The sequence below is a fragment of the Mus caroli genome, unplaced genomic scaffold (assembly GCF_978045245.1).
Source record: "Mus caroli unplaced genomic scaffold, Mus_caroli_1 scaffold_14, whole genome shotgun sequence".
In the NCBI taxonomy this organism is placed as follows: domain Eukaryota; kingdom Metazoa; phylum Chordata; class Mammalia; order Rodentia; family Muridae; genus Mus; species Mus caroli.
In genome coordinates, this window is record NW_028227269.1 from 103741289 (window position 1) to 103758554 (window position 17266).

Sequence of the window (17266 nt, forward strand, 5' to 3'; positions counted from 1 at the left end):
ATAAACCTTTCTCCCCAACTTGGCTTTCTCTTTTCATCACTGCATTGTCTCAGCAATAGAAACCCTAGGACGGGGTGAGGAAGATTATCTATCGCCACCTAGTGGTAGATTCCATTCTTTACCTTTTTCCTTCCTTCCTATCTGTGGTCCATGACAACCTTGCTAAATAAAATGTAATTCAGGTTGTGCTGCAGGCCTGATTAAAAGGCGTCAGCCCTGGCTGGAGCACGGCTCAGAGGGCAAAGGTGCTCACAGAGGTTCCCCACATTGAATCCCCTGAACCCCGTTAAAGTCAATCACATAGTATGAATGGCTGTCATCTCAGAGCTCCAACATAGGCAAGGACGTCCCTGGAGGCTTGAAGGCCAGCCACCTTGGATGCTTGCTAACCAAAAACCAAAGAGACCCTTTCTCAAAGGAGGTGGACAGTGAGGACTGACACTCAGGGTTGTCTTTTAGCCTGCACACGCAGGCCACCTGCACCTGCGTGTCCACATTCACATGTGAATATTTACACACCAACCACCTGTCACGATCAACACGCCCCAGTGTGGCCCACAGCCCTGAGCATCTGCCTGCTGCTGCCTTCTTCATTAACTTCCAGTTTCCACCACAGCTCTAGTCTTTTGCAGCAGGACCTCAAATAGTCCAAAGTGGCTCAAATGCACGCTGCAGCCCCGGATGGCTCTGAATCCCTGATCCTCCCCTGCCTACACCTCTCCAGTGCTGAGATTTCCATGCCTGGCCCTTTTTTTTTCCATTTTTTTTTTTTAATGAATCCCCATTTTTTTTAAAGATTTATTTATTGATTATATGTAAGTACACTGTAGCTGTCTTCAGACACTCCAGAAGAGGGCACCAGATCTCGTTACGGATGGTTGTGAGCCACCATGTGGTTGCTGGGATTTGAACTCTGGACCTTCGGAAGAGCAGTCGGGTGCTCTTACCCACTGAGCCATCTCACCAGCCCTTTTTTCCATTTTTTTAAACTCACTTCAATTCCAGGGCCAGCTGAGGAGCCTGTGACAGGATCTCATCTCCTTAACTACAGCCTGTACTTTCCCCAGAATCCATCTTTAAAGTCAAGAGCATGCCTGTGAGAACTGTTCCTCTTTTTTTTTTTAATTTATTTATTTTATGTATGAGTACACTGATGCTGTCTTTAGACACACCAGAAGAGGGCATCAGATCCCATTACAGATGGTGTGAGCCACCGTGTGGTTGCTGGGAATTGAACTCAGGACCTTTGGAAGAGCAGTCAGCGTTCTTAACCACTGAGCCATCTCTCCAGCCCAAGAATCTCTCCTCTTAACTGAGCAAATTTGCAAATATGATATACTGGCATAAATACTGTCATTTGTGGGCTAGGGAGATGACCTAGCTGTTAAAGTATTTAGACAGCAGAAAATACCTGTACATGTGCACCTGCCAACACACACACACACAGAGGTATGCATAAAAAAGGGAAAATCCACCCTGGCATTCATATTTACATGCCACACCTTTCTTGTATTGTTAGTTTATCTTTTTGTTTACTTTTGATTTTTCCAGATATGGTTTCTTTGTGTGGTCCTGGCTGTCCTGGAACTCACTCTATAGACCAGGCTGGCCTTGAACTCAAAAATCCACTAACCTCTGCCTCCCAAGGGCTGGGATTATTATCACCATGCCTGATTTTTTTAAGTTCCTGAATGCCTTTGACCATGGGTAAATTTCACTCTTCACTTATTATACTATAAATGTATTGGATTTTTTTTTTCCCATGGCTTGAGATCAGGTCTCACTTTATAGCCCTTACTAGCCTGGAGCTCAAAAGATCTGCCTACCTCTGCCCCCTGAGTGCTGAGAGGAGAGAGAGCATGGGCACCACTCCCTGCCCATGTCTATGGTAATAATCCACTTCTTGTCTTGAATTAATGCCTTTCTCAGTGTACAGTCACAGTGTTACATCCAAGACACAGGGACCCCAAAGACCACCAAGGAGCCAGTGCCGATGCAAATACACAAGGGTCTTTACTACAAGCTTGGGTGTAAGAACGCTCACCATCACCACAGCAGGGGCTCAGTAGTGAGAGCCTTGAGTCTAGGGGTTCAGGGTATTTATTGTGGCTACAGCAAGCTTGGGAAATTTCCATACAGGTCAGCAAGTTAATATTTTAACAACTGCATTTCTGGAGTAATCTGCAGGAACCAAACATGGGGGCAAAACCACCTGACAATCAGGATGGCTAAGCTATCTATTTGCTGCAGGATGTCTTAGGTTATCTACACGTATCTTGGCCCTGCTGTTGTAGTCTGTCTGGCTATTGCTATGAGGGGTTGTCATAGGATGCTTGCTCTTGGGGACTTTGTGCACTCTCAAAAACAAAGTTGTTGTTTTTGTTTAGCCCAGTTTAGAGGTTTCACACACTCTGGTTACTGCAGTCACAGAAGGGAGAGGTCTAGGGCTCCCAGGAGCCAGATCTATAAATATAAATTCAAAGCAGGTGGTTTTACATATGTTAGTATAAAATGGCCATGGTATCCCATGCCTGTAATCCCAGGACAGAGGAGGTGGAGGTGTTAAACCTGAAAACTGCAAGGAGAAAGACCAAATCCATGACTGTCCAATTAAAGCAAGCTTTATAAAATACTGGCCAGGCTCATACCTGGGACCCCACCCCCAGCCCCCTGGGAATGGTGCTGAATTATTTTAGTCAGGCATTCATAAAGGCTGAAGCCACAGGCTATAGTACTTCCTGCCACCATCCAGGGAAAAGCATGCATCCTGCCTATTATGAGATCAAGTAGGCTCAGCGGTTAAGAGCACTGTCTGATCTTCTGAAGGTCCTGAGTTCAAATCCCAGCAACCACATGGTTGGCTCACAACCATCTGTAATGAGATCTGACGCCCTCTTCTGGTGTGTCTGAAGACAGCTACAGTGTACTTACATATAATAAATAAATAAATCTTTGGGTGGGGGTGGAGGGTGGGGTGTGGTTGAGATCAAGTACATCCTGTGCAGCTGGGACAACCAACCTTGTTTGGTGGAGTGAAAACACCTGACTTGCTATTTTCTGTGACCAGCGGCCCCCAGCATTCCAGGATGTTACGGGTCCTTGGGCACGCAGGGCTTACAGGTTACTCACACTATGTGATTCAGTTGGCGCATAGGAATTGCACGTGTCCATGGGGTACGTTTTGATGAGTATGCAGTGTCCTTGTTATGTCCATCACTGGGAATATCTGTCCCTTCCTTATGTGGGCACTGTTGGAGATTCTCTGAGCCAGCTCTTTGGAGATGCGGGCTTCATTCTGGGGAAGCATAGAGCATTACACTTCCATTGAGCCAGAAGGAGCGCCTCCTTCGGCAGGGCCTCTTCCCCTGGCTCTGGGGCACTCGCCTTGCACCTTGTGTCTCCCTTAGGACGACAACGAGGTTCCCTTCACAGAAGAGGATTATCGAAGAAGGAAACATCACCCGAACTTCCTGGACCATATCAACGCCGAAAAAATTGTTCTCAAATTCGGGAAAAATGTGAGTCTGGACGCAGAGACGGCTGTGGAGTGGGAAAGGCTCCTTGCCAGGTGGTGTACCTGGGCTTTTCTCTCCTCTGCATACTCAGCCCTGATCCCTTTTCAGACCGGTTTTTGCACGGCCAGGACACCTTACTACAACAGTGCAAACTCCGCGGTTTATTTCCTCGTGCATCCCCACGGGTGTGAGCTTTGGCTCAAGCAGTGTATCCTATCCTTAGGGAGTTCCTGGCCCAGATTATGATCCAGCCGTCTGACCTGAAAGCCCTCTGCTGGGCCCCCAGCTAAACTCGGCCTCTCCTCCACCGAGGGGTCTGGGCCAATAACTAACTCAGTAGGGATGGGAAGGAAGGGTCCACACACTATCGTGGTTCTTAGAGTCTCTCGCAGTACTTTTCTTCAGAAAGCTCTGAAACGTGCAACATCCCTCATACCAAAAGACATGATGGCCGAGCATTTGCCTTTAATCCGGGCCCTCAGAGGCAGATGGATCTCTTTGAGTTCCCAGACAGCCTGATCTACATAATGAATTCCTTCACAGCCTGGGCTACATACAGAGACTTTGTTTTGAAAACAAACAAACAATAAAGAGACCCAGGCTTGAGTAGGGGAGGAATTCGTTTGCTCAGGATCGCACAGCCAGGGATGGCCAGGCACTGTTCTGAACCTGCCTAAGCTTTTCTGATTGTGACTCTGGCAGTAGTCCCATTGGCTGTCCCCATTTCACAGCTGCGGTACTGTAGAAGTAGGGTAGGGAACTGTCATTCAAAACAAGATCTGTCAGTCACCAGACACTGGGGAGGAGGTAACATTTTTTTTTCTTGATTCCAACTCCATTATTCAATAAGGTTTATCTTGACACAGCTGATTGTAAAGACATGTCTATAAGCTGGATCCAGTGTCACATACCTGTTACCCAACGTTCAGGGCCAACCTGGGCTACACAACACAATGCTTTCTGACAAAACTACAGCAACAATGCCAGGGCCTGCAGGCACTCACCTGTACTCACAGCTCTCTGGAGAGACTGAGGCAGGAAGACCACAAGTTCAAGGCCTGTCTGGACTGCAAGAAGGAGTTCTAGACCAGTTTGGCAACTTTGGTCTAGGATAGGGACTGATAGGGTAGGGTGGGGCTGGAGAGATGGCTTGGTGGTTAGGAGCACACACCCAAGTTCAGTTTGTGGTTAAGAGCATGGACCTAAGTTTAGTGTGTAACAGCCACTTGGAGGCCCCAGCTCCAGATGTCTGATGCCTCTGACATCTTAAGGCACCTGGACTCATATGCACCCACCCCAAATAATTAAAAATAAATCTTTTATCCAGGCAATCATGGTGCATGCCTTTAATCTCAGTACTCAGGAGGCAGAGGCAGGCAGATTTCTGAGTTTGAGGCCAGCCTGGTCTACAGAGTGAGTTCCAGGACAGCCAGGGCTACACAGAGAAACCCTGTCTCAAAACAAAAACAAAAACAAAAAAACCAGAAAAAAAAAAAAGGGCGGGGGGGGGGGGAGTAGGACTGAGTCAGTGACAGAGTCTGCCTTGAATGTCAAGGACCCAGGTTCGCTCCCCAGCACCCACCATTAAAGAAAAGCTACCATTGCAGCAAAATTTGTCATTTGACATGTATGATAATTTTATCTTTTACTAAAATAGATTTCTGAGTGGCCTGTAATGGGTAATTAGTAACTGAGAGGCAAATCAGGCCTCGCTGAGCTGCCTGCCCTGGAAGATGCTATGCATCCTCATGACCCTCATGCTCGCATGGGACCTCTTTAGAACTCTGAGAGGCGGATGCTGCTGCTGCCATCATCCCATTCAGCCCAAACCCCAGGTTCCACTGAACTTAAAAAAAAAAAAAAAAAACAGCTCAAGCGATGGCGGCTCTAGAGCGCCACCTTGTGGTTTTATAAGATATGACAAGAGGGATTTCAAACTTCAGTTCTGTTCCTGAAGAACCCGTGGTTTTGAGGAATACAGTACAGAACATGAAATAGTTACGAAAACAACAGATTATGGGGGTGTTGAATCATGCCAGCAATTCCAGCACCTAGGAAGGTGAGGCAGGAGGATGATCCGTTGTTCAAGGCTAGGTTGAGCTACATAGTGAGACCCCTGACTCAAAGACAAGCCCAGGGTTGTACTAGCTTTTAATCCCAGCATTTAGGCGGCAGAGGCAAGTGGATTTGAGTTTGAGACCAGCATGGTCTACATGGTCGGTTCCAGGACAGCCAAGAATACACAGTGGGAGCCAGTCTCCAAACAACAACAACAACAACAACAACAACAACAGACAAACAGAAGGGGAGAGAATTAGACATTCTAGTTCAACTTTGGGGCAAGCTGGATGCTGGGTAGTGAGCCAAGGCCTTACATATACTCAGCCAATGAGACATATCCTAGACTGGGAAATAAAAGGAACATACAGCTTATCTAAATGTCTTCCAGCTCCATATTCTGCTATTTTGTTATAATTTACACCTTGTCCATCACTCAGATGTCTCATTCACTAAATGAAAATGTAACATCACGCAGAAACTAAGTTTCTGCCAGTCCACAGTGCCTTCTTCACACCTTTGTTTATTGCTTTTTTTTTTTTTTTTTTTTTTTGGTTTTTCGAGACAGGGTTTCTCTGTATAGCCCTGGCTGTCCTGGAACTCACTTTGTAGACCAGACTGGCCTCGAACTCAGAAATCCACCTGCCTCTGCCTCCCAAGTGCTGGGATTAAAGGCATGCGCCACCACGCCCGGCTCACACCTTTGTTTAAACAGCTATTTATTTGTAAACAATGCCTTTATTATAAAAATATACTGACTCATCCTTAACTCTAAATGATAAAAAAATTATTGGAAAACCCTTTTTAATGTTTAGTTTATGTGCAAGAGTTTTGCCTTCATGTATGTATATGTACTGTGTGTGCACACCTAGGCGCATGCGTGTGTTTGCCAAGTGAGTTCCTGAGTGTGTGGAGTTACAGGTGGTTGAGAGCTGCCGGGCAGGTTCTAGAAAACCAACATAGCACAACTGAGCCATCTCTCCAGCCCCATCAAATCAAATTTTTTTTGTTTTGTTTTCCTATTTGAAACTGTGTCTCACTAGCTAGTCCTGCTTGGCTGTCCTGGAACTCAATATATAATCCAGGCTGGTCTCAAACTGAGAGCTCTGCCTGTGCCCACTGAGTCTTAAGAGTAAAGATGTTTGCCTGTGTGCTTGGCCCCAAATCTATTTTCTTTTTTAAAAAAGGTGTATGTATTTATTTTATGTGTGTGAGTACACTGTAGCGGTACAAATAGTGTGAGCCTTCATCTGGTTGTTGGGAATTGAATTTAGGACCTCTGCTCACTCCAGTCAACCCCACTTACTCAGTCCCTGCTTGCTCTAGCCCAAAGATTTATTTATTATTATAAATAAGTACACTGTAGCTGTCTTCACATGCACCAGAAGAGGACATCAGATCTCATTATGGGTGGTTGTGAGCCACCATGTGGTTGCTGGGATTTGAATTCAGGACCTTGGGAAGAGCAGTCAGTGCTCTTACCCGCTGAGCCATCTCACCAGCCCCCAAATCTATTTTCTAAGATAGAGTTTTGGTATGTAGACCAGTCTATCTTGAATTTGCCTTAATCTTTTTAAATTCTTAGATTCTGTACATGTGCCACCAGGCTCAAACTAAAGAAAAAAAAATCTGTCCTTCTTTCTGCTTAATCAGTGAACATCACAAGATGCCTGCACCCGTGAGTCATGCTAGGTCAGCTATGATTATCTGTTTAGGTCAGCTATGATTATCTGTTTATGCAATGTCTAGACCCAATCATCTTCCCCTCCCCCCCTTCCCTTTTTCTTTTTCTCTTTTCTATTCTTTTTTTTTATCCTGACACAGGATCTTACCCTGTAATCCTGGGTGGCCTGGAACTTTCTTTTTTTTTTTATAAAATAATTTTATTTATTTATTTATTTATTTATTTATTTATTTATTATACATAAGTACACTGTAGCTGTCTTCAGACACACCAGAAGAGGGAGTCAGATCTCCTTATGGATGGTTGTGAGCCACCATGTGGTTGCTGGGATTTGAACTCTGGACAGTCGGGTGCTCTTACACACTGAGCCATCTCACCAGCCCCGGCCTGGAACTTTCTAAGCACACCTTAAAATGTGGCAATCCTTGCCCCAGCCTCCCACGTAAGTCCTGGGATTATGATCATAAGCCACTAGGTCCAGCCAGGACAGTGTGTCAATGACAACTACTACTGCTACCATTACTACTTCTTCTTCCTCCTCTTTCTCCTCTTATTCTTCCTCTTCCTCTTCCTCCTCCTCTTCCTCCTCTTCCTCTCTCTTCTTTCCCCTCCTTCCCTCTCCCTCCCTCAAGTGTGTGCACACAAGCACACACACACACAGTCTTTTTTTTTTTAGATTTTTTATTATTATATTTAAGTACACTATAGCTGTCTTTATACACACCAGAAGAAAGGGCGTCAGCTCTTATTACAAATGGTTGTGAGCCACCATGTGGTTGCTGAGATTTGAACTCAGGATCTTCAGAAGAGCAGTCGGTGCTCTTAACCACTGAGCCATCTCTCCACCCCCTACTGCTACCCCCCACTCTTGAATCTCCCTTGAGTGAGAATAAGTCACCATGGTGATTAAGCAGACTTTAGCAGTTCCACTCAAGGCTGGGCACACTGGCAGTCTGTGAATAAAGCTTCAGGGGTCAGGGGACCAGGTCTGATGCCTGAAGGTGTGCCCGGCATGCTGGCGGATCTGGGGGTCCATCTCCAGTTCTGGAGAGCAGTGTTAGGGAAGGGAAAGAAACCTAGGCATCACTCCGTCTTTTGTATTTGGACCTCATGTCAAGGATCCAGAAAAAAACAAAACAGACAAACAACAACAACAGCAAGGAACGGTGCCAACCACACTCATTGCACAAAGCTCTCTGGTTTGCCAGTGTCTTGCTGAGACACCCAGGCTGGTCTGCCCACTTTCTGAGCCCAAGTAATCCTCCAAGCTTAGCCTCCAGAGCAGCTTCATCAGACACTTACCACTGAGGCCAGCTTGGTCACCACTAAGTGTCACCAAGACCACAGTGACTTCATCTCCGGGCAAAATAGAGCATTTATATCAATCAAAACCCTCGTACTGAGACCTGGTACAGGGCCCGGGGCCATAGCTGAGTTGCTAGATTGCTTGCCCAACGTGCACAAAGCCCTTGGTTTGATCCTCAGCCCCACATAAGCTAGGGGTGGAGGCACACAGCTGTGATTCCAGCACTCACCAAGCAGAGGTCATCCTCTGCTACATAATGAGTGCAAGGCTAGCCTGGGCTACGTGAGACCCGGTTTCAAAACAAACCAAGCAAACCCCCACCGGGTCCTGAGCTTCACAGTCATGTGAGCCCTGTGATAGGTGACTGAAAGGTGACTGAAGATCCTTCTAGAAGGACCTGTTTTCACAGCTTCCCTTCCCCTCGGGGCCAACATAGAGTTCACAGGTGTTGTCACAAGGAACAGCTCTGCCTTAATTTAGTTCTTCATTCCCATTAAATGTCTGTGGTGGCTGGGAACTTTTCTGTATTGCGTGCAGTTTTTTCTTCTCCAATAAGGGACCCTGTCTCAGCCCTAAGCAGTGCCTAAAGAGCCCAGAAAAGACGGCAGAGTCTGTAACAGCATCCACTTAACTTACTAAGTCTGCTTCAATATAACTAATGTTATATCCTTCCTCTCACTCTCTCTCTCCCCCTCTCCTCCTCCCCTTCTCTGTATTTTATCCATTTAGGCCAAAAAGTTCGCAACTTATGTAGTCGCCTCGGGACTTCAGTATGGAGCAGAAGGAGGCATCTTACACACATTTTTTAAGGTCTGGCTTTTCCAAGGACTAAGTAGACTCTACTTTCTTCATTATTAATTTAATTTCACTTTCAAGTTAGGTTACAAAGTAGCAACTCCCTCATCCCATGTCCCTGCCTTCAACCTCACTCAGAGCCTGAGACTCCCGGGATTCTTTGTTGGCATTTATTTGATTTATTATTATTATTATTATTATTATTATTACTACCACTACTATATACATGTATATTATGTGTGTGCTGGGGCCTGCACACGCCTCAGCTCCAGTACACGAGTCAGAGGACAGCTTGGTGGAGTCCCTGTTGGAAAGTGTTTACCTGCTGGGCCATCTGTCAGCCTACTGTGTGCATTCTCCAACAGTGTTTTACAAGGCAGGGGGTGCCAGCCTGCAAAGGCAGGACTGAGATCAGCCTAGAAGACAATGGTAAAACTGTCTCAGGGAAGAAAGAGAAAGGAGGGGGGGGGAGGGGATGGGGGAGGGGAGGGGAGGGGAGGGTTCAGTCCTCAGTGGGTGATGGTAGGAGAACCAAGTCACACTTGTGCTTTGACACACACCGCTACACACACTCGCTCCCTCACACAATAAGAACTTTAAATTTAAAGAGAAAGTTCATAAACATATCTGGCTGTCTTTTCACAGCTATGCTTTAAGGAAAGGTGAAAATAAAAAAAAGAAAATAATAATGATAAAAAAGAAAGTCGAGGAGGGAGGAGATCAAGACTGGATCTCTGGTAAAAAAACCAACAACAACAAAAAAAAAAAAAACAAAAAAAAAAACCCGGAGTTTCCTGTAGGGTCAAATACTGCAGATCATTAAGATGAGATCTAAGTGTTGACAACTAGATTTTTTTATGGGGCTGACTGGATGAGAGTCTGAGAGAAGGGGACGCAAGAGGGACAACTAGAAGCCAGGCATGCGCGCGCGGTGGTGCTTCTGGAGCCCCCTGAGAAACACATGCTGGGTGGGGCAAATGCCCCCTGCCCGTCTCTTTCAGATGGCCTGGCTGGGCGAGGTCCCCGCACTACCAGTGTTTGGAGATGGGACCAATTGCATTCCGGCCATTCATGTTGTTGACCTCGCAGGGTAAGAGGCCTCCAGGAAGTGTGACGTGTTCCGGAAATGTGTCTGATGAAGCATTCCTTATCCATCCCAAGTCTCCACACTTCTGATCACGAGTGTAGCTTCATCACTTAGAGACCCTGTCAGCCGAGAAACAGCCCTGGGAAAGAAAGGGCTTGGGGTGCACTGCTGAACAACCCATTTCCTTCCCCCCTTGTCTCAGCTAAGATGGGTTGCAATGGGAGACAAAGTTCCAAAAGCCGGGCAGCGAACTGTAAGCCCGAAGCCTCCCCTCCACCCGCGTTGAGACAGGGTCTCACTCTCCTCTGCCTCCAGCCTTAGCTTCCCCAGGGGCAGAATTCAAATCTTACAAGTAATAAGGAAATAGTATATCCTGAGGCCATGGCCGGTGAACTCCGATTCCTGGAGGAGGTCACAAGGACTCTCATAGCCTCAGAAGCAAGGAATCAAAACCGAACTCATTCAATAAACACTGTTGCCAGGTGTGGTGGCCCACACCTTTAATCCTAGCACTTTGGGGGCAGAGGCAGGCTGATTTCTGAGTTTGAGGCCAGCCTGGTCTACAGAGTGAGTTCCAGGACAGCCAGGGCTACATGGAGAAACCCTGTCTCCAAAAACCAGAAACAACAACAACAAAAAAACCCCACTGTTTCCACATTAAACAGGTGACAGATATCACAAAATCCTTTCTATAGTGGGTTATAGTTTTGCATTTGTTTTAGGGTCAGAAAAGGTTAGAGATCAGCCAAGCTTCACACATTCCATTCCAGAAGGTTTACCTAATAGAATCGTTTGTTAGTGTATAGAGGTTAAGAGTGAAGAATTGTGTTTCTCCAAAAGGCCTGAAGAAACTTTGGTTCTCAATGTGAAACTTTCCAACCCTCAGTCGGCCCCACTGGGAGCTCTCTGCCCTGGGGGGTGGGGGGGGACAAGCCCCCTGCAGTGTAACAAAGAGGTGCCTTCTTCTAAGCACTTGGGTCTCACACTTGACCTGAATTTCCCACACTCTCCAAGCCTCCCAACCCAGTCCAGGTAGGTGCTGACGCAAGCAACAGGGTGGAGAGCTGGGTCACAGTTCTTGAAATGCCAGCCTTGCATTCCAACCGCCTGGGCTTTACACTGCCCTACAGGCTGGTCTCCAAGGGGGCTGGTTCTAGAGGCCTAGATTTTTTTTTTTTCCCTCTTATGGATGGGAATCATTCCGGGTCTTAGAGAGAGTCACATAGATTGAACTTCAGGGCCACAACTGTGTAGATCCCTGGAAGCCCTGAACCTAAGTGACCCCTATTACTATTCTGAGAGCAGAGTCTCTGGAAAAAGAGACCAATCCCAGTTCACAGCTCGCATATCTGCCCCATCCAGTGGTGTGTGCCTGTGATCCCAGGAGGAAGAAGGCAAGACCAGTCTGAGCTACACAGCGAGTTCAGGGCTAACCTGGGCTAGGCAGCCATTTCTTCTCTTACTCTAACTCTCATTCCTGAAATACTACTACTACTACTACTACTACTACTAATAATAATAATAATAATAATAATAATAATAAAAATCCCTAGATTTGCCACAGCCAAAATTAACTGGAAGAAAGAAGTAGTGAAGTATGCCTTCTCAATGCAGGAGGTTTTCATTGCCTTACCTGGTTTTAAAGATTGAAGATCACAGGCTGGCCTTGACTGGGAAAATCCCCCTGCCTCAGCCTCACCCATGCTATCACACTCAGCCAATCTTTTTTTTTTTTTTTTTTTGGTTTTTCGAGACAGGGTTTCTCTGTGTAGCCCTGGCTGTCCTGGCACTCACTTCGTAGACCAGGCTGGCCTTGAACTCAGAAATCCACCTGCCTCTGCCTCCCGAGTGCTGGGATTAAAGGCATGCGCCACCACGCCCGGCTCAGCCAATCTTTTAACATTCTTCAAACCAAATACTCCACACACAAGTCCTTTATATCTTTGTGATTACAAGAAAAATACTCCAGGGCAAGCAGGCCTTAGATGTTAACAGTTACACAGAGGAGGAGAAGAGGGTGGGGGAGGGGATCCATACACCTGATTTCCACTAGTCCTTAACATCCTATTTAATTTTTTTTAAGATTTATTTATTTATTATATTAGAGATGGTTGTGAGCCACCGTGTGGTTGCTGGGATTTGAACTCAGGACCTTTGGAAGAACAGTCAGTGCTCTTAACCACTGAGCCTTCTCTCCGGCCCAACATCTTACTTATCAAGATCCATTATAGGGTGATTTCTTTATGTATATGAGTACACTGTAGCTGTCTTCAGACACACCAGAAGAGGGCATCAGATCTCATTAGAGATGGTTGTAAGCCACCATGTGGTTGCTGGGATTTGAACTCAGGACCTTTGGAAGAACAGTCAGTGCTCTTAACCACTGAGCCTTCTCTCCGGCCCAACATCTTACTTATCAAGATCCATTATAGGGTGATTTCTTTATGTATATGAGTACACTGTAGCTGTCTTCAGACACGCCAGAAGAAGGCATCGGATCCCATTACAGATGGTTGTGAACCACCATGTGGTTGTTGGCGATTGAACTCAGGACCAGTGAGTGCTCTTAATCACTGAGCCATCTCCAGCCCCTGCAGGGTGATTTCTTTTCCTCTTCTTTTGTGGGGCCCTTTCCCCTTGCAGTTACACCTTCTTTCATCCTGCAGATTATTTTGAAGACTGAATCATTTACCAGAGGAATGAGAACTGATGGCTACAATCCTCTACGATGTTGACATGAAATAGATGGGAAATGAACACTTATTGCTGCTTTTCTCATTTCCAGGGCCGGGGGGGGTCGAGCCCAGGTCCAGGCACAGGCTGGACATTCACTCTACCGGGAGCCAAATGAAGTTTTAGATGTGCACATTTTAATTTCATTTTACTGAAGAAGAACCTAAGACTCCCGTAGAACTAACAGGCCACTGTGGTGGACTTCCAGCCCCTATCTTTTCTACAACTACAAGGATCTGCCTCAAACCATAATGTCTCTCATCATCAGATGGGGACAGTCACAGCAGCTGTCCGACAAGAGTGTTGAACTCATTGTTAGTCATTGAGGCAGGTCACCTCTGCATGACTTCCTTAAGACAGTTGCCAAAATCTAGAGTCTGCATCTCACTTTGCAAATCACTGACCCCAAGCACAGTTGTGAGATTCAAGTGAGCCATGGGGTGGACAAGCCTTCTTGATGTGAAGCCTGGGTCAGGTCCTCTTCCTGGAGTTGAGAAATATATATACTTAGAAACCAGGTTGCATCTGACCAAGTGGTTCTGTAACAATAGTTACCGAGGACACTGAGGCAGGAGGATCAAAAAGTTCAGGGCCTGCCTGAGCAAGGATAAAGCTAGCCTGGTCAATTGAGTGAGATCCTGTCTCAAAATAAGTAAGTAGACAAAAAGAGAGAACTGGGGGTGTGGTGGTCAGCGGTAGCATGCCTGCCTAGCATGCAAGGCCTTGAGCTCAAGGGATAGGTCAGAATAATGATAACAGTGATTGCAACAACAATAATATGATAAAAAGTGAAACAAAGAAACAGAAAAATAAGTCACAAAGAAAATAGGTTTGGGACACAAATGTTTCTGTCTTCAGACCTGGCTGTCTTTGCCAGGAGTTCTTCAGTCTGGGACATGTCACCTAGCCTTTTCATCCCCCTACCCCCTTCATCTGTATACTACAGATAGTAGCCCCTACCCTTTCTTGGTGGACCATGAGACCCCCTTATCAAAGTACCACCAAGCACCTCCCTGGTCCGGGGACAGGAGGGGGGGCGAGGTCTGTTTATCTCACTGTCTCTTCCTGTCTGATTAATGTGCCCCTTGCTCTACAGAGTGATCCAGAACATCATAGACCACGTGCCCAAGCTTCACTACCTGGTGGCTGTGGATGAGGCTGTGCACACCTTGGAAGACCTCGTCAAGGTCTGTGTCCTCACACCCTGACGGGCTTAGCTTGAGTAGCTGTACACTCTGGATGCTAGTTACTGACTTCCTATGCTAGCAAGGGCTTGGGAACACATAAAATAAAATGGCCTTAAGCCTCAAATTAACTGGCTGTGGACTGCAGCCTGAGCCATGGGAAGTTATTCCCCCAAAGACCTTTGTCTAATATGCATCTGTAAGAAAGCAAGAAAGGCCGCCATTGGATCCACAGGGAGGGAACGGAGGTCATCACCGAAGGTATGCCGGAGTCTGTGACACTTGGCCTGCAGAACTGATAGAGAGGGCCATTCAACCCACAGGCACTTCTAGGCTCTCTAGACAGGGGTCAGTGACCAAGCCAGCTCAGCGTGTCCACAGGTTCTCCAGGGCAGGAGCAAGGATTAAAAAGAACAAGACAATCAGACAACAACTGGATCCCAGCCAGTTCTAAGGCTGAGGGGGGCTTATTTTTTCCTAATTCTACTTTTATAACATTTTAATTACATGCAAGTAAGAGGTCAGTTATAGGTCAAGGAACAAGCAAGACAATAAACTTTTTACCTTATCACTGTTGTTGCAGTCCTTGGATCAGTGTTTCTAAGAACTTATCAGGATGATCAGGATATCTGAACCTACTTCCCTGCCCTAGCCCAAAGTCAAATTCTTGCCTGAAGCCTACTTCTTTGTTCTATTCCCAAATCAGATTCCTGCCTGAGCTTACTTCCATGTCCTGGCCCAATGCCAAATTCTTGCCAAGTGACCCCCCCACCTCCCAGCTCTCCACAGGTCAGGCAACCTCAGATTGTTCAACCAGCCCATGGCCCAGCTGGCCCAGCTGCCTGCTGTGGCCCCCTCTGGCCCTCACTTGGCTCCTTGGAGCTTAACTTTAAGATTCAATTCCAGGATCTTCCTCTGTAGCCTTCCTCCCTCTCTCTCTCTCTCTCCTCTCAGATCAGACATCTCCAAACACTCTTTAAATCTTTATTACATTCATTTAGTGTGCACTGTGCACACCAGGCCTCACTGCACACCTTGAGGTCAGAGGACAACTTTTCAGAGTTGGCTTTCTTCTTCCACCACGTGGATCCCAGGGATTCGACGCAGGTTCCCAGGGCTTGGCAAGGAGTCCACTCACCCACCCAAAGCTGTGTCTCTCCTCCATGTACCTTTGTCTGTATGGATTACTGTAACAGAATGTACAAAGTTGGAAGGTCAGGAAACATGGGCATGTGGCACTCATGTTTGGGGGTGGTGGTGGTGGGGGGGTAGGGTACAAAGTCCAAGGTCAAGCATTGGCAGATCTGGTGGCTGCTGAAGGCCTCACAGATGGCACATTTCTTCGTGCACCTCACATGGGAGAGAGACCGGGGACTCTCCCAGGATCCTGTGATGAGGGCACTGCCCTTCTTTACAGGGATTCCACTGTCACTGTCATGATCTATCTGCCTCTGCCTCTGCCTCCTCCATCAGACACTTCTATCTCAGGGGTTAAAATTTCAATGTGTGAATAGGGAAGAGGAGGGCACAAATACTCGGAATGCCTAAAGATAAAATTACTGGCAAGTTTGCTGATAGAACTATTCGGCTTTTATTCTTAATTCGTGAGTTCAGGCAATAATAGCCCCCACTGAGCTATGGTAAAATAGTAGGAATTGAAGTTGGCACCCCCCCCACTCCCCAACATACAAATCCATTCCCCAACCCATACACAAAAACAATAATAATAAAAAAAAACACTGTAGGGGTAGTGTCAGGTCTTTCCTGGTTACATCTTTTTTCCATCTAAGGGTTAAAACAGAAGGAATTTGCAGTTTTCAGGAGAGAGAGAAAAACGATCTACTATGGAGTCTGTCCCTTGGTGGGAAGCATCCTTCCATTTCACTTGCTTATATGACCCTTAGCCTGAGGGACTCCATTTTGTTTTGCTCTGGTCTGGTGGAGCTCAGGGCAGGAGCACAGTCTAAAAAACAACAGGTTCTCCACATGTGTCTAACAGAGAGCTGCATGGACTCTGTTTGTCCGGCCGGAAGCATCCCACAGGGCAGTGATCCATGCACATGACTGTGTCCTTCCTGGACCTCCATGGTCCCTGAGGGCAGAGACCAAGCCTTGCTCATCTCTGCTCCTGGGTGTTTTCAGAACACGTGAGGGTATGATAAGTGTACTGTTTTGAAAATGTCTCATAACTTGCCTGCTTGGTCACGTTCACATTCACTTGAGTCTTGTGTCAAACCTTGTAAGTGAACCAAATAGTACCTCTCTGTTTCTCCCCCTAACAGTGCATCAGCAAAAATACCGGCCCTGGAAAGATCCAGAAGGTGCCCAAAGAAAATGCTTTCCTGACAAAGGACTTGACAGTCAGTATAAGGAAAAAACATTGTTTTCAAGAACTGTTTCCCTGAATAATATTAAAGGGGCATAATGGGATGGGGGTGGGTAGGCTGTGGGTTAGAGAATTTTTTCCTCTATACTTATTAAAGAGGATCAACCATGAGATTGCATTATTTTTTAAAAAGTAGATGCTAGCTGGTGTAGTAGTGACTGTTTGTAACCCCCACACCCTAGGTAGTGGCAGAAGGATCAGCAGTTCAAAGGTATATCATTAGCCAGCCTGGGCTATGTAAGACCCTGTCTCACAAACAAACAAAATAAAGACAAAATGTATACAGTAAATAATAAAAATTTAAATTTAGTTTAAAGGGCTAGGGCCAGGCTTGATGGACGTATAGCTACTAGGGAGGCAGAAGCAGAAGGATCTGACTCCATGGCCAGCCCAGGCTACAGGAGTGAGCTCCAGGCTAGCCTGGCAACTAAGTGAAACCCTTCATCAAAATAAAAAAGGCTGGGGAGTGAGCTCAGTGGAGTGAGCTAGCCTGGGCAAGGCATTGACCAGGATCCAGC

The 17266-nt window shown here is 46.4% G+C and overlaps 1 protein-coding gene across 2 annotated transcripts in view; it reads left to right on the forward strand.

Annotated features, from left to right (window-relative positions):
- Positions 1-17266, forward strand: part of Ak7 (adenylate kinase 7) — a 73559-nt gene that overhangs the window by 17013 nt on the left and 39280 nt on the right. For both annotated transcript variants that reach the window (XM_021179123.2, XM_021179124.2), the window contains exons 5-9: positions 3408-3518; positions 9293-9373; positions 10360-10448; positions 14275-14365; positions 16645-16722. In XM_021179123.2, the coding sequence (XP_021034782.1) occupies positions 3408-3518; positions 9293-9373; positions 10360-10448; positions 14275-14365; positions 16645-16722 (450 nt within the window). The remainder of the gene's footprint in view (positions 1-3407; positions 3519-9292; positions 9374-10359; positions 10449-14274; positions 14366-16644; positions 16723-17266) is intronic.